The following is a 23,011-nucleotide window of genomic DNA, read 5'->3' on the forward strand; positions in this document are numbered from 1 at the left end:
AAATTGCATTGAAAGTTCATTCAAGTGTACAATTCTCGCCAGTTATTTATGAAATTTATATCATAGGTTCATATCAGCAATGTCTCAGACGAGTTTGAAAATCAGTCCCGATCAACTATTTTTGAAAGAGGTATGCCCCTTCAAATATAAATGTTATAGAAAATTGCATTGTATGCACTCTAACACCTACATTTTTTGTAGGGTTGTTATAAAATTTATATCAAAGGCTTATATCCGCAAGTTCCTGGAAGAGCACAGACTAACTGTAAATAACATTGTTAGCGTTGTCATGCCTACATATCTTGTAAGATTTTATCAAAAAGTTTAAAAGATTCCAAATTTCTTTTATGGAGTTATTGCCCTTGGACAGATACAATTTGTGCAACGCGGGGAGACATTGGACGGCTGTTCTTTTATTATTTTGGTCATGGTGTGCCTTTCCTACTTTGGTATCCCTGTGGTTTTATCTCATTTTAAAAGCTTCTATAGATTATTGATAAAAAATACATTCAGTTTGCAACCTGGCAAAAACAAATTATATAACACAATATTTTTTTCTCTGTTTATCATTTTTAATTGGTAGCAATTGATAAGTCCAAACTAATGTAGTGTCTCACAAGGTGTTCCCGATTAATATTATTCACTAAAAGAAACAACTAGCAATATATTTTCATCATTATTTATCGGGATCTTGATTATATAATGAATCAAGTTGTAAAAAGAATTAAAGATAAAAAGAAAATCTTTCAAAACAAATGATAGCAAATTTGTTAGCACCTGTTCTTTAAATCTTATGTGACAAATTAGACATTTCAAAACGTTCAGCTAGAACTTCAGGCAAGTATAACAAATAGATAGCATATATCCGATGATAGAAATACTGATAAAATAAACTTTATAAATATTACAAATATTTTACGAACAATCTGCAGTATACTTCATGAGGGGGTGACACGTTTTTGGGTTGTGGGATACAGGGGTAAACAAAGTGTGGATGTGGGATATAGGGTGTAAAAAAGTTGGGCTGTTTGATAGAGGGGGTGAAAACATGGGATCTAAGAAAAAGAAGGAAAAATGTGGGGAGTGGGAAACAAGTTCGAACAAAAAGTGGGATTTGGAAAATCAGCACCCCTGTGTCACACCCTCTTTCATGATTCAAAAGATGATTTGAAATTTTGCACAAAATAGGGACAGGTACTTCTGTTTTACAAAAAAAAATATCATAATTTAAATTTAACTAAAACTACCTTTGTCTCTTCTCTATGTCGACTTTTCTGCGTTTCAAATTTAGTTCCTACCTTTTTTTGATACTGATAAGCCTTAAGCAGAAAAGTTGTAGAAAGTCAATTAAAACGTCACGAAGTTATTATGTTGTCTGGCGACACTAAGCCATTGTTTCCTAAGCGCTTATTTTACTCAAGAGAGGTTAGATGATGCAGAAATGTCAGAAATGAATAATTATACTTCATGCGATATGTTATGATAAGCATGAACTTCACACATGTCTTTAGACTGCATGTTGTATCCATCCATCACCGTACTCGTTGTTATTTCATACAAAAAAAACAAAGCCCTGTGTCGGTTTACGTGTTTGTATCTTGTTCACCCCATCTGTCGTTAAAGGGAGTATTATTTTATGAACATGGAGTCTCTCAATATTTACCTTTGTTATGTTAATGTGGAATATTTTTAACACGGATATATCGATGAATTTTCAAAGACTATGTCTTCATTCGGTAAGTAGGAAATATGACACGTTTCCCGGATAAGTATGACATTTTATGTTTATTTCCATGTAATTCCATCTTGCTTTTAGCTGTGTTTGTCATGAATTAATTTACTTGCTGCCTTCACATTCACTGCAAGAGTAGAGCATTTCAACTTACTGATAGTTCTAAACTTCTTTTGGTAATATTATTCACAAAACAAGCGATAATGTATACGAATTGTACTTAAAATTCCGTTTTTTTATGCCCCGGCATAGCGGATGGGGCATTAAGTTTTACCCTTGTCCGTCTGTACGTCCGTCCGTACGTACGTACGGACGGACGTACACTGGTTTCCATTCTCTAACTTTAGTTTGCCTCAACCAAATGAAACTTATACACAATACTTATTACCACAAAACACAGATATAGTTTGAATTTTGGTGGCGTCACTTTTACAGTTCTAGAGCTATGCCCTTTACAAATGGAAAAATTGCTGAATTTTTCGTTGCCGTTCTCTTACTTTAGTTTACCTCAACCAAATGTTATGAAACTTATATACAATGCTTATTACCCCAAAAAACAGACCAAGTTTGAATTTTGGTTGCGTTACTTTTACAGTTCTAGAGTTATGCCCCTTTACAAATGGAAAAATTGCTGAATTTTTCGTTTCCGTTCTTTAACTTAAGTTTGCCTCAACCAAATGTTATGAAACTTATACACAATGCTTATTACCACAAACACAGATCAAGTTTGAATTTTGGTGGCGTCACTTTTACCGTTCTAGAGTTATGCCCCTTTACAGATGGAAAAATTTCTGAATTTTTCGTTTCCGTTCTCTAACTTAAGTTTGCCTCAACCAAATGTTATGACTGTTGCACACAGTGATTATTACCACAAAACACAGACCAAGTTTGAATTTTGGTGGCATCGCTTTTACCGTTCTAGAGTTAAGTTTCTTTAAAAAAAGAAAAGCAATACGTGAACCCGAGACCACTGACTGGTAACCAAAAAATGTTGCTGAATTTTTTTTTTGCTTTAGATTTGAAATAATTGACTGGATAGAATAATATACCGTATACAATTGTGTGTAGATTCTTACACAAGTCAATTAAAAGCGATGTAATCATGTTCTACTTTAGTTGGAAATAGAGAAATGTATACAGCTACTATATGAATTTACCGTTTAAGGCTTGACTATTTTATTTATTACTTGGGAGTGTACAGACATCAGTTTTTCTTCGTGTTTAATATACATACAATTTCCATGTGAAGTGTTACTCTGTGGCATGCAACTTATAACAATGTTTTGAGAGTAACACACCAGCTACATTGGGACCTCTTATAAACTGACAATTATTTCGGTCTATAAAAACATCTCAAATTTTAAGGATTTCCTGAAGTTACTTTAACCAATCCAAATATTCTATGGGAAAAACTTAGTTCTAAAGAAGATTTATAAATACATGAATATGCTCTCAAAGGAACCAATTAATATAAAAACAAGATATGCATCCTATGTAGATATATAAAAATGTATAGATACCAGGATTAAAATGTTGTACGCCAGACTCGCATTTTGTCTACACAGACTCATCAGTGACGCTTGGATAAAAAATGTTTAAAAAGGCCGAATAAAGTACAAAGTTGAAGAGCATTGAAGACCCAAAATTTCGAAAAAAAAGATTTTGCCAAATACATCTAAGGAAATCTATTTATTCCTTGGGAAGAAAATCCTTAGTATTTTGAAAATTTCAAAGTTTATAAAAGGACAGTCACTCAAACAAAAAGAAAAAGAAAAGAGAAGCAGATAGAGGTCAGAACACCTTAACTTATGTTATTAAACTTCACGTCAAAATGCCAGATTTTGATTGGATAGATAATTTACTCTATCCCATGGCTCAGCGGGAGACAATTTTTTTAATGTCACCCTCTCGAACAGACCAATCAAAACTCGATAATTAAAAGGACAATGAATTGAATTTACGTGAATAAATTAAAGACGATACCCAAGGTCTAAGTTTTTGCCTCAGAAGAACTTTTTTATAGACTGTCAAAATAAAAAAAAAATTGTCTTGCTTCACTTCTGATGTTTTTTCTAATTACTGTTACGTTGTTGTGTACGTGACGTCATAGTTAAGTACTTTCAATTCAAAATTTAACAGTAAAAGACAACAATGATTGCACATTCAGTATAATAGATTAAATAGCACATATCTGAGAGGGTGATAGAGCAGATGGGTACCCCTCGAAAAAGCATTGTCAACCTTGGCTTCGCCTCAGTTGACAATGTTTTCTCGGGGAAACAATCTGCTCTATCACCCTCTCAGCTATGTGCTATTTATATAATGACCATGATTCAACGTCACATGTCCAGCTCTAACTGCCGTGTCCTTAATTTAGATAAGAAATGCGAAAATTCACAGTCCGCGAGTGAAATTAATATCTATGCATGCATGTGGTTTTCTTGGGCCGCGCAAGAAATAGTAAGTGGAAAGCATACGCACTGATACTCTGGATTACAATACGCATTTGCGTCATCACGTATATTCATTCTAGGCTCAAATATAATGCTAGTTGAATTCGGATGTCAAAGTACCTACCTCAAGTGTTTTGACTCCGGATTCATGGCCATTTAATCCGAAATTTGTGTAAACGCAAACCGATGTTGTGTCGTGTGAATATATAGGGTGTAATATAATGAAAATACATCAAGACGGGTGTATGATAGTTGGTCAACACAATGAATACTAGGGGCGGATACAGCCATTTTTAAAAGGGGGTTCCAACCATATGTCCCCATTCAAAAGCATTGATCGTCAAAAAAAAGGGGGAGTTCCGACCCCCGGAACCCCCCCCCCCCCCCCTGATCCGCCACTGAATACACAATTTTCGAAATCGCACCATATTGAAAAGATTAAGATGTTATGAGTTAAACTATTAAAAACAAAAAAAAAACAGAATTGAAATTTAATTAACAACATACATTCCTGTTAATGAATCATTTCCGAAAATTTAAAAATATAATATCAATAAAAACAAACATCAATCCGTCTTTTTGTTCTGGTGTTTTAGTTGTTGCATGGCTGTCTCATTGGCGTATATTCAACGCCTCCTTTTATTTATACACAATCCTCAGTTCTGCTGAAAAGCTATTATTATTTGAATTTTCTGCAGGTGGTTTCATTCTACAATCACGTTAATCAAGTTTAGAATTCACGAATAATTGTTCCCCTAGATGGTGATTGAGAAATTGTCACCACTGGTTTACGAATCAAGAAAAGCCTGGTTCCAAGGTCAGCGATATCTCTATTGCTAAGTCCGAAACGAGAACCTTGAATCGAATTACTTTGGTATATAAGTAGTTTACTTTGATGAAACATAACATTTGCAAAGGCATGCATTTAATTTTCAAATGCTTATACCAAATATGATATCCAAACTGTCTGTAACAACTTATATCACAGGTTTTTCAGTGCTTTGCTAAAATGTCGACAACAAAAAGCCAGAAAATATAATAACATATGTTATACAAAAGACAGACAAACCCTGATTATTACAGAAATCATGTACAAACCCAACAGATCTATTGAAATAACATATAGAGGTAAAGCGAGAAACAGTTGTTAATATAAACACATTTTGATACACAAATCTTGTTTCAATAAACATCTTAAACATTCCAAAGTTTTTAATCTTGAAAGAGAAGGATTTTCCAATTCAACTACTGATATAAGATTCTCTCAAGTGATCACTTTCTCATAGCATAAAAACCATGTTTTAGATGCATCATCCCTCTGTTATGATTATTATTTTTACATAACTAAAATATCATAAATTAATGAGGATCATGTTAGTCTTGTTATGGTTTCCATATTGTATCAGAACAGTATGCAAGCAGGAGTTTGTTTATTTTGTAATGGTAAGTCGCGTATACTGAACGGTTCTGAAATCCTAAACCCGTCTTAATTGCTAAGCATACAGTTCATACAGTAAAACAGTAACGTATCCACTCTTTCGATTTTAATCATAGTGAGCGTTGATATAAATTAAAGTTCAATTTATAAGTTGGCACTAGTATACTGCTTACAGCTAAAAGTGCGACATTTCACTATATCTTATTTTAATTTTTCACCATGACTGAAAGGTTACGAAAAAAGAAAATCGCATAAAACAAAAACAGATTATTCTTTGATTTTCATTTTGAGAAGTCACGACAAACCCTAAGGTCGACATATGTGCATGGGAATCCCTAAGGTCTTCATCAATCCGAGATGAACGCACTGGTACCCGAACGATCAACAATAGTCTGATATCTCATTATTACCGATAACTCAATACAATGAATACTTACGGCATTTTCCGATCACCGAAAGAACGAGTTTATTTCCAACTTGTAACAAAGTGTTAGAGCGCTCTGTCCAATAGTATCATTCGTTGCGTTACAATTAAACGTGGAAATAAAAGGTACACCAAATGGAATAAGGGAAAATAGACCAAAATTCATCTTACAACCAAACATAAGGACTGTGTTTGCTTCAGTACTAATAGCAAAGTACACGCAAGTAGTCGATTATGTTATTGTTAAGTATGAGAAACATGCGTTTTAGTGATTTACAAAACTTGATAGAAATTTGTTTACATTGACGATAATGTTATTTTCTTGTATAAAAAGATGAAACGTAAAATTTTCGAAAGATAATTTCCTAGCAGAAACTGTAAGGCGTATTGTTGAAAAAATAAATGAATCAGTCATTACAGCTAATTAAGCACTTTAGAATAAAAGATGCATGGATGTGTAACAGCTTCGACAAGTTTGAGCTGAAATGTTCTGTAAGATATGGTGATTGATTACCTTAGGACTTTTTAATTAAAATTTGTTTTTTTATTCATAACACGTAATTAAGTTCATTATAGTGAAACACATGAAAACATATTTGATCCATAAAGCAACGTGAGCAGGTTGAAGAAAACGAGATTACAACGAGAGTCTGGTTATTTGTCCAGAAGATTGATTGGTGTGAAAGGGAAAAATGAACACATACATAAAACTTCGACAAATGAACACATACATAAAATTTCGACAATGGTCGTCTATGGAACGCCATAGCTGTCTGCCTCCACACTTATGATACACCAGTTCCATTTTGGACATATACTATATAACTATTCATAGACCAAAGGACGAAGATGCGAATAATTACAGGTTACCAATGAGCAAAATCCATACCGTACCCGTATAGAAAACTATAATAGGGTCCGGTATGACAAAATGTGAACCCTTCAAAAGAGAAAACCAACACTCCGATTTATACTTGAACAATGTAGGAAAACATGTTTTATTTTGGAATAACGATAGGCTGACATGATCGACTGGGATATATGTTCACCAACATCTTAGACCAACAGGGCCGTTTTCGGTTTTATTGTTATTAAAGACAATGTTTAATGTTAAAACCGATCTTTCGCGAGGATAAGCAGCAGTGTTAATAAACAACTTTTATAGAACATATGTAATTTAATAAATGTAACAATGCGCTCCCGACTTTCATTGCCTGTCCGCGGAATATTGGTATCAAAACTCCTATCTTTCCTTTTTACACTGTAATAAATTTGTTGAAGGTTAATGTTTGCAGCACTTATCAAGTTAGATACGTATGAAAATGCAATAAGAAAACAGTAGACTAGATAGACGCTTTCATTGATTTACTCCATGCAGTATTCCATGGAGATATAGACATAAAAAGCATGCACAAATATAATATTCAAAGTATTTATTTCGTAATATTTGGTATATTGAAATACACTGTCATTAATTTAACAGTGTATTAGTTTAGCTATTTTAGTTCGAAACTGGTATAAAAATTAACACAAATGGTTATTAATACCAGTGATTAGTCTTGCTAAACAGTAAAAATGTCTAAATATGTATTCTTGGTTTTTAATCTCGTGTATAAATAGGTTCAGACTTTTTATTTTCCATTTACCTAAGAAAACATATATTAACCTTTAAAGAGGTTATAAAGAAATCTGATTTTTTCAAGTTTAAAAGTTTGAAAGCATATATGTGGACTGGACTATTAGTATATTGCAAATGCAGTTTTTGAGTCATCTTTTGTACTTCTATAATTTGATTATAATATTCAGAAGTTTTATATAATTTTGTTATTAATACCAGTGATTAGTCTGGCCAAACAGCTATAGCAAAGATGTCTAAATATGTATTCTTGGTTTTTTATCTCTTGTATAAATAGGTACTAACTTTTTATTTTCCATTTACCGAAGAAAACATGTACTTCTATAATTTGATTAAACATTCAGAAGTATTCGATATAATTTTGTTCGAAAATTAAAGTATGAAGCCATGATATATTGTAAACTGTTATTAAGATTAAACTACAATTTTAGAAATAACTCTGCTGATGGAATTGGACCCTTATTTATTATCAAAGTCAAGGGCTGGTCTGAATTCATTCAGTCTGATTAAAATCAAACCTCTCACTTGCTATAGTTTATTTATATGTCGCTCGTGGGAGGTCAAAATCAAATCCTCAGCACTTCCGTTTTCTGATATGTCGCGCGACATATAAATAAACGATAACAAGTAAGAGGTTTGATTTTAATCAGACTTGAATTTTTTATTTTTGCAATGTGTTGTATGGTTTGTGTTGAATTTTCAGCAGAAAATATTATAGACAAATATTACTGAAAACGATTTTATTCATGATAATAATCGTATTCTCTAGAAAAAAAGTCTTTTGAAATAAATTGATTTCAAAAGAAAGAAAAAAACATCAAAGAAGACGGAGAAACACTGACATATAAAAGCCACAACATTCTTTATACTTAAACTGAGGGTGTGTACATTACAATGTTATATTTTTGGAAATCACGAAGAAATATAATTAAACATGTGACAAATAGCACTTATCTATCAATAGCGACCAGTTTCTAAAATGCTGGATTAAACTGCATTATTTTGAGTAAAATTTCATTTGACGGGAGTTTGGTTAATATTAACAAACCTGATTATTTTCAGATATAACCATGATGGTCTTACTTTGGTTAATCAACTTGACTTGTTCAGGACATACCTGCCCAAAGGATCTGCTGAGCGAAGTCTTCAGCTGCCTGCGGAACTTAACACATGGAAGTAATCAAAGCTCACTACTTTCATCTATTGACGTCGATCTGATGAAAAGAAATTGTGGGTAAGTAATTAGAAGTCTTAATTAATTATTCATATAAATCTTAATGAAGAAAATATTAGCTGAGATGAGGATATTGCATGTATTGTAAAATCGGTTTTAATTAAATATGATATTCTACATGCGACTACTGATGCGAATGCCGCATTCTTCTTTTGAGCGAAAGATACAAAACAGAGAACATGACACTGTATAATGTAAATAATTGGAAAAATATGCAACAATTTTTAAGTTCAAAACTTTCCATGTATATATATGTGTCAAGTATATACTTCTGAAAAGTGTGTGTACGGTACAAGTTGAACTTTCCTAGTTTTTTTGTGGGAAAGCACGTCAAATAACTTTCGAACAGGGAAGGACGGAGGGGTGGATGGTTTTTATCTGTTAATTTATGTAAGGTGTTAGATTTATGAGATACGGAGGCTTGCTCACTACTGCTCTTTCAGTTTCAATATTTTTTTTGCCGTATACACGTCAATTACATTACCTGCGTCTTTATTCCTTGATGCAGACTGTCGTCTATATATTTAACTAACCAAATGCATGTGTATTAGGAATTTTGTGGATCTTGTGTATTTTGTTTTATGTAGTTTATAGCTACAAAATATCTGCACTTTAATTGCAATTGCTTTGAAGTTTCTGAATATGTTTCGTTTATTGAATTATAGGTTCTTTCATTCGGTATATTTCAAAGGTTTGATGGAATGCTGTTTAAGTTAAGTCGTAGGGAGCCATCTATTTATGTGTAAAAGGGGGACAAAGAAAGAATTTGAAAAAGTTAGGATTGAAAGCAACTCTCTTTACGCCTTTAGTAGTTATCAGAATTGGGTTTCTGGGTTGTATGGCCTGTTGTTTGACTGTTATGGTTGGACTTAACCAACAGCACACCTTACGGACTTAGGGGGATGAGTAAGGGCCTGAAAACAGTTATAACAAACACAGTGAAGTAGGTTTTAGAACTTGTATCTTCAAAAGCGCATGAGAAAGTGTATATAATTAATAACAATATAATAGTATATAATGCAAATAATAGAAACATATAATTCATATAATTTTACAATATAATTGATCAATTAATATCTTTGGTATACAAACTTTACGTTAATGCATGAGCATATGCATTTTAGCTGACGAACACGGATGCTTATAATATTTCTTATAAATAAAAGCGTATTTAGCATTCAAATATATGAGCAAGATGCGGACTAAATCTTAAATGTATGAGCATAATGCGAGACCTAATATTTGAACCTAACGGAGCATAAAGCATGTGCTGAACAGCATAAAGTATTGAATGCATAATATCTTAACAATGGACATGAATAAACATGTTGAATTCTTTTATCTTTCGACTTATAATCATGGTAGAGCATATATTGCGCTAGTAAAAACTTAAACTATATAAAAACCTATTAACCCAAAAATAATCAATTCCGACGATGAGCATTGGTTGAGAAATATTCGAAATCGAGACAAACTTAGCATTACGAAACTAATCGTGAATATTCAAATAATATAAATATTAAACAATATAATATGAAATGGGGAAACTAGCTTTTTAAAATATATATGCTTGCTTTGTATCAAAAATTCATGACTCGTAATAATATAGGGCTAAACAACAAGAATAGTTTACGATAAATAATTTCTTATTAAATTAGCCTACACATGTGGAAATTACGCATAAAGCGTTTATTAAAATAATTGACATCTTACCCTTGCAGAACTGACCTTAATTCTTATTAAGTATGAACAAGCGATAGGTTAAAATTATCATTTCCAACATGCGAGCGTAAAACTAAATTCTATAAAGCGTTTAAAAATACCCTTGAGTACAGAAAGTTTGTGAAGAATAAACCAACCTTTTTTTGAACATATATACATCTATTTACACTGATCGAGAAACAACAATTTGGTCTTAACTTCTTTACTTGCAGAACTCATAGATATTTAACTTCAACTTTACTAAATGAAATGGAAACGAAACTTTACGAAGTTTCATGATTTAATTGAATAAAATAATGAAAGAAACATATTAAATTTTGAATAATTAAAATACTTGACTCACCTGAAAACAGTTATAACAAACACAGTGAAGTAGGTTTTAGAACTTGTATCTTCAAAAGCGCATGAGAAAGTGCCACTTTTGAGACCGAAATTCACTTGTTCGATTTTGCGTTACTGTTTCAGGTTCGACCAATCAGATTCGTTAAACACCCGAGCCACTTAGTTACCCTGATAATTTGGGGTAAAAAGGGGCGTGGAAAGGTCTTTGCTGGACAGAACAAAGAACCCTAATTGACCAGGTTACCTAGACATATGTTGTTTACACAACAACTTGTTTGTGTTTAAAGGACAATAGACTTAGTAAAAAGACATGTCTAATTGTGTCCACTTAGCTTGTCGCTAAACATCTTAAATTGATAAAAATAATGCCTAACAAAGAGAAAATCTGAAGTGACAAATGCCAAAGTAAATATCTGTCAAATTTGAACTTTTTATCTTAAATATATCGAGAATATAAAAATGATTTCCTTCAACAATAATGAACGAATATAAAACAAAAATACTTTTAATCAATACTGCAGCTTCGAAATGGACTTTATATAAATAAAATATCTTAAACTTATTCCTTTTTGCTGAAAACCAAATTTTCACAAAAATATAAAATGAGGTCTAAAATGACTCCATGACAACTCCCCTCTACTTCAGCTGATTTCGTCCCGAAATCTTGAACGAAATTTTTTTCTGGAAAAATAGTAATAATACATTTTAGAAATCAATAAACATATTTAAATAAACACAATAAAAAAACAAATCACACAATATATACAAAATATAAAAACAATATATAATCAAATTAGTCCTGAGTAATAAGGTCATATAAAAATTATTGTCCATAGCATCATCTATACAAGAATTTCTTTGAGTTGTTTTTGAACGCAACTTGTTCAAAACTTCTAAGAAAAAAAATAAACACGCATATCGTGGTTTTAGAAAACCTACGGCTGATAGCGGTGAGCAAAAATATGACAATGAACAAACTGTCGATTTCAATATGTGTTCATTGTGTCTAATATGTCACCGAACTATAGAAACGATATGCTGTATGAAATAATAGAAAAGTTGGAATCTTAAAATACCGATGTATTCATCCTAAACGATGGACCTGAACGACAAACTGAAATGAAATAAGTCAACTGTGAAATGTAGGTCGTTGTAATCAAGATGTTACTTCGCCTCAGTTGACAATGTTTTCTCGGGGTAACAATCTGCACTATTAACCTCTCAACTATGCGTTATTTATAAATTAACATCTACTTGACATGATCTTTTGGTAATGCATGTGTCAATGGACTTTGTATAATTCTTGCCATTAATTTTGTGAGCCATAAATGGCCATATTTAACTTTTATGTCATTTGGTCTCTGGTGGGGAGTTGTCTCATTGGCAATCATACCACCTCTTCTTATTTTGATAGGGCTATCCCCAGAGAAGTTGAATCTTTCAAATATAAAGTCCAATCTTGGTATATTTTCCTTTGTTTTTTTTCAATGGAATTCCTTTTTTTTTACTTGTCAATAAAACTTCTTGTAGCGCTGTTATTCAAATGTGTCGAAATTTTACTTTTAGATGGGACATACAGTGTTTCTTTCATTTTCAACCAATTAAAATGAAAGTATTTTCCTTATGATGAATCATAAAAAAAGATTTTTCATATAACTCTAGTTTCCACGATATCATGCGTCAAAGGGGTAAACAAAATTTTTATACAAGTAGTGCATAAAAAAAATCGATAATCACGCTTATAAATTGAATCAAGACTTAGTACAGTTGTAATGCTACACTGATCGAAGCTCTGTTTTTTGTTTTTTTTTGTTGTTGTTTTTTTTTTATTTCGATAGCGATAGGATACAGGAAAGCATCTGATCATGTTTAGCCTCGGGGATTGATTAAAATGCTTCCGCCTGCCATTTATCGCAAGCAAAATCAATATAAGAATTATGTTTCGTTTGAAGCTACACATTTTTATGGCTGTTTTCCATTTCATAAACCCATGTGTAAATAAATGTTGGACTTAAAAATATAAAAAAGAATAAAGGATTTTAAAGGAGTTATAAACAAAATCACAAGTCGATAAAAGACACGGAAAAAAAAAAATAATAACGAAAAAAATATTGGTTCATAAAGCAATACTTACTAAATTCCTATCATCTGGCTTGAGCCCATGTGCTCAGGAAGGGTAAATCCCTATAGTATTAATATGTGTTACGCTAGTGGCAAACGTCGTGTTGCTTCGGGCAATAAATAAAAATCAGGCGATAAAACGTATTTGGTGACAAACCATGAATGAAGAATAGCGGATTAAGACTTAATTTATTTTTCAGAACTGGAGCATTTGACGACAGTGTTCAGTGCCTAGATAGATTATATAAACGTTGTGATGACCCTGAGGCACAAGAGTGGTTACATAAATTAGCTAAGCCCGGGAGATGGAAGGCTGGTTTTGATAGGTTTTGCAAACATGTAAATTGTAAGTACTTGGTGTTTAAATGGTTAATTTATACCAGGTCATCTGTTCATATGTTGAAGTTGGCAAAGCAAATATTCGATTTTATACATAGTATACGAATGGGAATGAAAATCTCGACATTCTTGCATTATTTGGGTAAAATACAAGTAAAAAAAAATGGTTTGCGATTTTGCTCTGTGATGATATAAATGCAAATTTTACAAATAATCGCAACAGCAGTTTACCGATGTTCAAGCCTCACCAAACGATCAAGAAGACCAAACAGGTTAGCAAAAATAAAACTGAGGGAATAGCATGAACTCCAAACGAAGCCAGACCGGATGCGTCATCAGTGTAAGCGTCTACTGCTATATATGTATCACCCGCCATGTCTTACAAGAAAGACATCACCTATAATCATTACAATAGTATAATGTAAAATTCTGCACAATATTTTTCTATTCAACTTACATTTCCATTTTTTTCCAGTATATACAAAACAGAAATTGTGTATCCAGAAACAAAACGAAAAAGTTTTGGCCTGCGTCAATAGTAATAAAGATGTTTTTAACAATGAGCAAAAATACGTGGCTACTACTAGAGATGGCTATAAGGTCGATGAAAATGTAATAAAACCTACATGCAGGTATGTTTGTATAATTCTGAATAACATTTGAGTAAAAAAAAACCTAACTCTATCTATATATCGATGTTAATTCTGTAGTTATTTTTCATCTTTATCATACAGACATTTTGTACTCTAACGCAGACCAAACATGATGTCATACTTTTGGGACATATATTGACATTTTGCTGTAAAGCTGTAATTAGTTTCAATTACATCAGTGGACAAAGACGGATATCAACCAGACCCAAAGCTGGAAGAATACTCAAAATGAATAATAAAGGGTTACTGTCATATGATAAAATTAAAAAGCAAATGTTACAAAAATATTTAGGGCACTCTAAATCGAGTATACTTCTGACCTGGCAAGCGACTGTAGCAGGACTGTCAACTCATAGTCTCGTGACCTGGCCTCTATCCATGTCAGGACTGAGAGCCTCATAATCTGGCAATTATTCCCATGCAAGAACTTTCATAGACTCCTATTTTATAAAGTAACCATGTAAGACTGGTAAAGGCTCCTTGTCTGACAAGCGATCATGTCAAGAATTACTAAGACTGTGTTGACCTGCAAAGTAACAGTACCACGAATGACAATAAACTTTTCAGCTGGCAAGTAAACATGCGCGAGGACTGAAATACTAGTAGACTGACTGGTCATTAATAATTCCACGACTTACATAGAGTATAGACATGACCAATAACCATGACAGGACTGTCATAAGAGTCCGGATTTGAAATCCGGAGACAATTTTACAAAAGGGGAAGTTGTTACTATATCTTGAAATCCAATATGATCATATAAACCAAAGGTTTTGTCATTTTGATACATTTAGTGTATGCTGATAATTTATTAAGTTTTTGACGAAAGTTTCTAGAGGAAATGAACACGCTTTACATTAATGTATAAACAAACTCATCAAGTCCGAAATCATTTGCAAAATGGGAGCGATTTAATAACAATGAAGAAATGAAACAACGATTTTAAAGACACTTTTCAAGTGGAAGTTTCAGTTGGTAAAAACCTTCGTCTCAATTCTATGACCTCCTTTAAGTTACAACCGACGTAATGTATTACTCCTGATTTAACACTATTGGTCAAAAGCAATTTTAAATACACTTAGAAACATAAAATTTACCTCATATTTGGGGTGTTTTGAGTCATCTTGAATTGTGGGTACAAACATGTTTTCTTTACAACGAATCTACATTCGATTTAAAAAAAAAGTTGAACAAATGTTAGAATAAACTCACCATAGATACCAGACTTGCAATTTTTTACGCTAGACGCGCGTTTCGTCCAAAAAAAACTCATCAGTGACGCTCGATTCGAAAAAAAGTTAAAAAGGCTAAATAAAGTACGAAGTTGAAGAGCATTAGAACGTGTACGAGGCAACATTGGTAACTCTGTGCTCAAACGCTGTATATTTTTGGAGACTTATTTCCGTTTTATAATCGATATGTGTTCACGAACAATAATTACAAATCTTTCTTCATTTCAGCGTATTTCATTGGACAGATAAGTGTTTGAGTGGTCCACTTGGAGACGAGTGTGGAAGAGAAGTTGGCGCTGTAGTAGCAGACTTTAATGGGGGGATTACTCCTCCTTTATGTTTTAATTATCAAGTAGACAGTTCATCAACAAGGACTTCGCATTCGTCCAAGTTTATTGTGATATTAACATGTGCATTATCGTATATACTGTTCTCCCGTCTACGGTGATGGACATTTCAGAGAGTGTGTGGATGCATAAGTGTCATTCATTAAGTAAACTGTCAACTTAGATCTTCAAGGTGTTTCTAAGGAAGCACTGGTACATTAGCAACTAAAGTACAGATGAACTTTACCTTAAATGGGCAACGAAATGTCTTGTTAAGACAATGTTAAAATAATGTTAATATTTATATCATGTGACGGCATATACTATTTGTGGATGGATAGCTAATATAAACACAACAATTATTCAATGTTGAGTGTTTTGTCTCGAACAATAGGGCCATAATTCACCAATAGACATCCACATATTTGGTATGTGAATGAATGATTTAATGTGTGGATGAGGAAAATTGAGATGATAAACTAAAATTGAGCATTTAAAATGCATATAGATTTAAGAGAATGTATCGGAAATGTGAATTGCATAAGGTATTGCTAGAAATACCATACAAAACTATGCTATTTATTCAACACACGATGAAGTATAGATCAAGATAGTTCTAACGAATTCTCAAACATTATCAAAGTAAAAAGCAAATTTATATATGCTCTATCGGTTATTTAAAACTAAAAATAAAAAGGATTGGTTTCTAGATCCTAAAAAGTCTGATGTGTTTCAGTGTTAGCTGATACATATCATTTCACATGTTATGTGAGAAAAAATGTGTGTTATGTTGAACGTTTGCCATGTAATGGCTTTAAGTGGTTATTTTACCAGAACCTATGTATATGTATTACCTTTATGTTTCTTTATGTATTGAAAGCTACTTGAAACTAGAAGACTATTTAGTAGGCAATCACTTTGTTTCTGAAAATGTATTAAATCCTCTTTTTATCTTGTATGACTAGACTACCTGCTTATCATTGCAGTCATTTTCAAGTTCTTTTAGGCTTTTTTTCTACTAGGAATTAATTCATAACTGTTGCTACAAGTTTTTGAATAGGAACTTAAGATATTTTAAATAAGAATTTAAGATATTTTAAATAGGAACTTAAGATATTTTAAATAGAAAATTAGCAGATGCAAGATTTTGTCAGCATTTAAAAAAAAAAAAAAGACTTCTGCTTTATTTTATTGTGGACTTTATTATTATACGATAATTATGTGGAACAATTTGGAATTTCCTTTGAAAAGAACTGAATACAAATATTCAAAAGACTTTATTTTATGAATTATTATTGAAGAGAAAATATTGATAAAAGTTTACAAATTATATTCTTTTTTTTAAAGGAGTGGAAATACTATAGTCCTGATCAAATACTGAAATACTGATGTTTCTGAAGATCAAACAAAATATTATGTATTCAATTTTGGATTTTAAACATTCAGAATAAACAATGAATATTTTAATGTTCTTGTATTGACTTAAAACTGTCAATTTATTATGTGTAGGCTCAGCAGTGTGAACATGTAAAGTTTGTAAATATACAAAATACATAGATTGATATTCATTTACAAAACTTCACCTCTATAATGTTGTGTATAAACATCAGTTAGTGTTGCCATGGACATCACTGTTTGATTCAAGGGAAAGAATTCTTAAAATAAGACTTCCTTTTAATGTATTTCTATTTGTGAAAAAGGAAATTTGTAAGTTGGAAATGCTTTCCATTGTTTGACTGGATCTATTAAGATTCTGTTGAATATGTAACAGCAATTTGTCTTGTATATTGCAAGAAATATGGCTTAATGTATCATTATGCAATTGCAATCATGCATGTGTGTGACAAACTAGCATTGTACATGAACAATTGAAGCTTATTATGCTTGTTTTAATATGCATGTTTTTATGCTTTTAAGAGTGATTGTTGATCAAAAGATATTTTTATGTTTTGAAAGATTTTATGTGTTCTGACAGGTTTAACACACAAATATAATGTTGTTAATTGTCTTTAATTTTTATTATTTAATCATATTTTTTTTAAGTTCAAGTGATATATACAGGATCAGAAATTGATTCTTGTTGAAGCATGTGAACTTTTTTGTTTTGTTCTATTTTCATTTTGTTTGTTTCATTTTTTAATAGTATCTCAAGAGTGGGATGATAATAACTATGTATTGACTATTAAGAATTTTTTTTTTTTAGTTTTTATGTTTAGATTAAACATTCCAGGAGTATTATCAAATATAATGATCATGAAAGATCTATCAGTGTGATAAAGTTGAAAAAGTATTATATATTTAACACATTTCAACAGGCTTTACAAAGAGCTGTGGTAATCACTTTTCGATTCCCATTCTTTCACTGAGAGGATATCCTCAGTTTAATTTTTTATACTGGCTCCAGATGGTTTTAAGAGTTAATAAATGAGATTTTTATCTTGCAATTTGTTCTTATGTAAATCACTATAGCTATACACTTAAATGCATATCATTACACAGTCTAGTGTTATTACTATTGTTTGTAAGAGTCAAAGGTTCTGTGTAACAATAAAACTAGGAAAATGGATTTTGGCGTTAGCGACAGCTGGTTTTTATATGCATTTGGTGTATAATTATGTTGAAATGCTTAAACAAATTAGAAGTATAGTTTATCTAAGTAAAGGATTACTTATTATTTTTTAAGATACAAATTACAGTTAGTTAAGTAAATATTTATTTATGTTTTATTCAATTTTTATAAATACTGATATAAAATATCATTAAGATGAAAACATTGTTGTTTAATAAAAAATAAAAATCTTTATTGATTTTTCCCACTTATTTTATAGCTTTACTGGCCAGTATAAATATATCTGTTGTTACACTTGGGTATTCGTTATTTGCCGTCCGTCGAATATTTTCACCATCCCTGCGTATTCATCCTATATTTTTGTAACGTTTTTTGTGATCACATTCGTCCTTAGTTGTTTGTAACATCGTCCAATGACTATAGGCATTCGTCCTTAGTCATCTTTAAGGCATTCTTCCATCGTTGTCTCTTAACAACATTTTCCCATACTAGGAATTCTTTCTTTTATTGTTTGTAATATTTGCTTTTGAATAGGCATTATTCCTTTGTCGTCTGCAACATTCTCCTATTACTAGGAATTCCTCCTTAGTCGTCTGTTCCTTTTTTTCACACGGGGCCTCGTTGATCTAAGGAGTTCATCGCCTGTCAACAATGAGGTTGTGAGTTCGAACCTCGCACATGGTAGGTGCGTTCGACTCTAATCTTTGTAGACTAGGATTGCAAGTTTTCCTGTCGAAGGTCGGTGGTTCTCTGTGAGGACTCCAACAATAAAAACTGAACGCCACGATATAGCCAATAGTTCTGAAAATTGGCCGCTTAAACACAAAAATTCATTAATCCTTTTTCAAACCACGTTGCCTTTGTCGTCTGTAACATTTCCCCATCCTAGACATTCATCCTGTGTCGTCCGTCTGATCACCGTAGCTCCAGACATTCATCCTGTGTCGTCCGTCTGATCACTAGCTCTAGACATTCATCCTGTGTCGTCCGTCTGATCACTAGCTCCAGGCATTCATCCTGTGTCATTCGTCTGATCACTAGCTCCAGTCATTCATCCTGTGTTATGTGTGCATTTATCAAAAATGGCATATATTTCAACAATAATTTCATATTGTTGCAATTGAGATGATTTAACAAAGTTTATGTTTTCAGAATTTGTCATTCTCTCGTCATTGTCCAGGACATCGTAGCGCCATATTACCGCTTGCAAAACAGTTCAGTTATTTTGCATTATTTCTGACACTTGTTTTTATATACGGAACAAATTTATTGAATTTAAGCAATATCATTTTCGGTCAAATTTGCCTCATTATGACATTATAAACATGTTGAAAATTGACGCATATGACCTTAAAATGCGATTTTACACATATTTTTTTTTTTTTTTATAAAATTAGTTATGAGCCAATGCCTTACCAAGAAGATTTTTTATCAAAACTTACATCTTTGCAGAAGAGGTCTTGTAGCTAAATATATTTGAGTGTAAAGCTCATATCCAACTATTAATGATGAGGCCTTTTTTATCAGTTTTGCATGAAAGGAAGAAGTTTGAAAAAATATTGACAATGATATCTAACAGACTAAATGAATGTCTTGTGTACTTCTAAAAGATATATTATTTGATAGATTATAATACTTTTGATTTTCGAGTGAATTCAAGGATCAAAAAGTTGCCTTATAATTATACCTTCTCCTTATAAGCATTGTTTGGGGTGGATATAGTTAACACCTTTAGTTTTGATAAAAGCTTATCAGGCAACTGATCTATGATAATAAACAATAATTAATTCTTTATTAGAATAGGAAAACTAAATTAGAACTTGTCTAACTTTCATTGTAGTCATCGAACAAATGCATGCATACAGTACACATTCAACAAAAAAATACGACATACTAGTTCATACCAAACTATTATTAGATTTACAGTCATTTATGTACAGCTCTTACTTAGTACATACTTTTGCTCAAATCATGGACCTACCGGGGGCATGGACATTTCACAAGACAAACACTTCAACTCAATATATAAAACAAATAACATAGCCGCAGATCAAGTCAAAAGACACTATTCATATTAGTATAATAAATATCTTTCTTGAGAACTAATGACGTTGAAAAAAAAAATGTTTTGCTAAATTCAATAGAAAGATGTGTAATGCTGGACAACATATTCGTGATTTGAACTCTTGTGGATAGGTCTTATTGGCAATAATACCACATCTCCTTATTTTTTATCGTCCTCAAATTTCTTGTAGTCGAATAGGAAAATAAGTCTAGAAGTACAATAAGTATAAGTTCTGCTATGACGGGGAATACCCTAGTTCTATTTGTAACATGAATGAAGAATTAAGTAACCTTTTAAAACTCCATTTGCTAAAAGATCTTGGTAAATGCTGAAAAATTAATACAAAGGAAGGCAACTTATGATGCTTATCTATACGTGCTAGTTAATCGTTTATATTTTGATTTCAAACATATCACCAAAAACAGAAATTGAAAACTATTAGTAACTATATACACATAGTTGTGTATCGGTAAAAATCAATTGTCTCTTGTGTCATTTATGATGATTAAACAATGCATATGCAAACTGATATGACTTTTAAAGTCATTTGATTTTATTCATAACCATTTACCGTGAAGACTATTCTTGTATGTATTAATGATATTTACTCGAGCTTTCTTTACGCTTTCCATATATCTGCACACTAAAACATATAAAGAGCAGGGAAACTCTCTAGAGGTGAGTAGCGGAGGATTGTCTAGAGGCAAGAAGTGACGAACTGTCTAGAGGCAGAAGAATCTGTATAAAGGCAAGTACACTTACACGATTAGTATATCATGTTCCATATGTTGACTTGTGCTGATCGATTGGTCGTTGGTTTCTTTATACGCCACCTTAACACATAATGGTTATCGAAGAGCCGAAATTGGGAAATATTCAAACGTTAAAAGAGGATTTCCTTAGCCCTACCACCCCCGTTCCCCTCCCCTTATTTTGTTTTTTTTTTAATTACAGATCTAACTTATTGTAAAAGATATCCATATGGAAAACAAAATACTAGCATAAGGGCAAAATCGACAAAACTTTCTGAAAATTTAATCTTTGCAAGATGAACTATCTGAAATTTTAAAACATGTAAACTAGCTGTGCCGTTTTGGTGTTACTATGGTTGATCATAGTTGCATAGCCAGTTTCTATGGAAATTCAGTAAATGTGGTGATATTTGGTGAGTAATCTCCCCTAAAATTGTTCGTATGAATGCATCGTGAATATATCAGTTCATTCATTAAGGTTTTACCACTATCGTTGGCATTCGAATTGTAACCAAGTAAATGTACTCATAACCATTCAATGAATGGGAAGAAACCATGTAAGCTCTATGGTTAATAAAAGTTTAAAACGTTTAAACGAGGGGTCGAGTGAAGAACTGTCCAATGGTATCCATATGCAAATAGTCATATTCATGGAGTTTCATATGAATCAAAATTTCTATTCCAATTTCATTTCTGAAACGCAGATGTTGGAATTTGTTTTGATTGCCTCCCAGAGAATTTAATTAGCACACTACAGAAGCTATCTTAAAAAACTCAAGAACGATCAAATATCTGTTTAAAAACAAAAAGTGTGATATAATTAGTTCTATGATAAAGAAACCACTGGTGACATTTCTCTTTTTGGTTGTTTCTCATCATTAAGATTTTTTAAGGACGGAAACAACAAAATTGGAAAAAAGCGTCCGAGTCGAGGTCAAAACAAACTTTTAACGGTTCACCATGATCCAGAAATAATAGTTTTGTAATTATTCCACTGATCATATGTATCAAAGGTATGTGATGAAATACTCAGTGCTCCACTTTTTCTGAAGCATTGCTTATCAGGTAAAATCAACAGTTTCAGCATATTTTGTAAACATGCAATTTTTTGTAAGTAATCATAAAAGTATCGCTTTTTTTGGGGCGGCGGGGATGGGTGTGCGCCCTTAGTCCTACAATTGGAAAACACTCTCTCTCGGAGAAATTCTAAGGGGCACACCTCCTAACCTCAATTTTTGGCTCATCCCCTGATTTCACCTTTGATAGACAATATTATAGTATCTGCTCTCAAAAACTGGTGTGACATGTCTTACTGTAAAGTCAACCTTGGAACCCATAAAAAATGGTTGAACTATAATTTACTCAACAACCAATATTTCCGGATTAACAGTATAACGTATATCGACTGGCCAAAAGAGTCCCTATATTGTGGTTACAGAGGTAGTTCAGTAGTTGGATCTTATCTTCAATTGTCTATCCATGACTGATGGTGTAATTTTTGGTACTAAAATTCGAAACCAACACAATCTGCGTTGATGTCCTACTGAGAAATATTCGCCAAAACTTCTATACAGGATTTTAGTCTATGATTTAAAACATTTTCCCCAATTAGTGAAACATTCCTTCAAATTTTCGTATTGGGTCAAATCTATTGGTAAACACCAAACACACAAGGGCGTGTATTATGTATCTATACGTTATTGCTCACTGCGCTCACAAAGGCCCAGTTAATGAGGTCTATAGTCTACCTCAGTACAGTTAGCTTCTTACATGTGTCCTAGGTAAAACCCTATATAATTTCCTTGAGGTTCCGAGGTATAAATGTTGTCGCCACAATGGAAATACACATCCCCAATCTCAAAGATTTCAACTGCGGATTTGTAATATTGTTTTTTATTTCAAACTATTTATGTTATCTTAAAGATGTTTATCCGATGATTATGATATGACATCAGCGGTGAGTCTGTATTATG

General features: G+C 32.3%; 1 protein-coding gene across 5 annotated transcripts in view; it reads left to right on the plus strand.

Annotated features, from left to right (window-relative positions):
- Positions 1–18,455, plus strand: part of LOC127726565 (uncharacterized) — a 62,351-nt gene extending 43,896 nt beyond the window's left edge. For all 5 annotated transcript variants that reach the window (XM_052233988.1, XM_052233969.1, XM_052234002.1 and 2 more), the window contains 4 exons: positions 8,746–8,917; positions 13,303–13,448; positions 13,917–14,073; positions 15,555–18,455. In XM_052233988.1, coding sequence (XP_052089948.1) covers positions 8,746–8,917; positions 13,303–13,448; positions 13,917–14,073; positions 15,555–15,774 — 695 coding nt within the window. In that variant the 3' untranslated portion in view covers positions 15,775–18,455. The remainder of the gene's footprint in view (positions 1–8,745; positions 8,918–13,302; positions 13,449–13,916; positions 14,074–15,554) is intronic.
- The last annotated feature ends 4,556 nt before the right edge of the window (positions 18,456–23,011 follow it).

Source organism: Mytilus californianus, unplaced genomic scaffold (assembly GCF_021869535.1).
Source record: "Mytilus californianus isolate M0D057914Y unplaced genomic scaffold, xbMytCali1.0.p SCAF_1, whole genome shotgun sequence".
NCBI classification, from domain to species: Eukaryota; Metazoa; Mollusca; class Bivalvia; order Mytilida; family Mytilidae; genus Mytilus; species Mytilus californianus.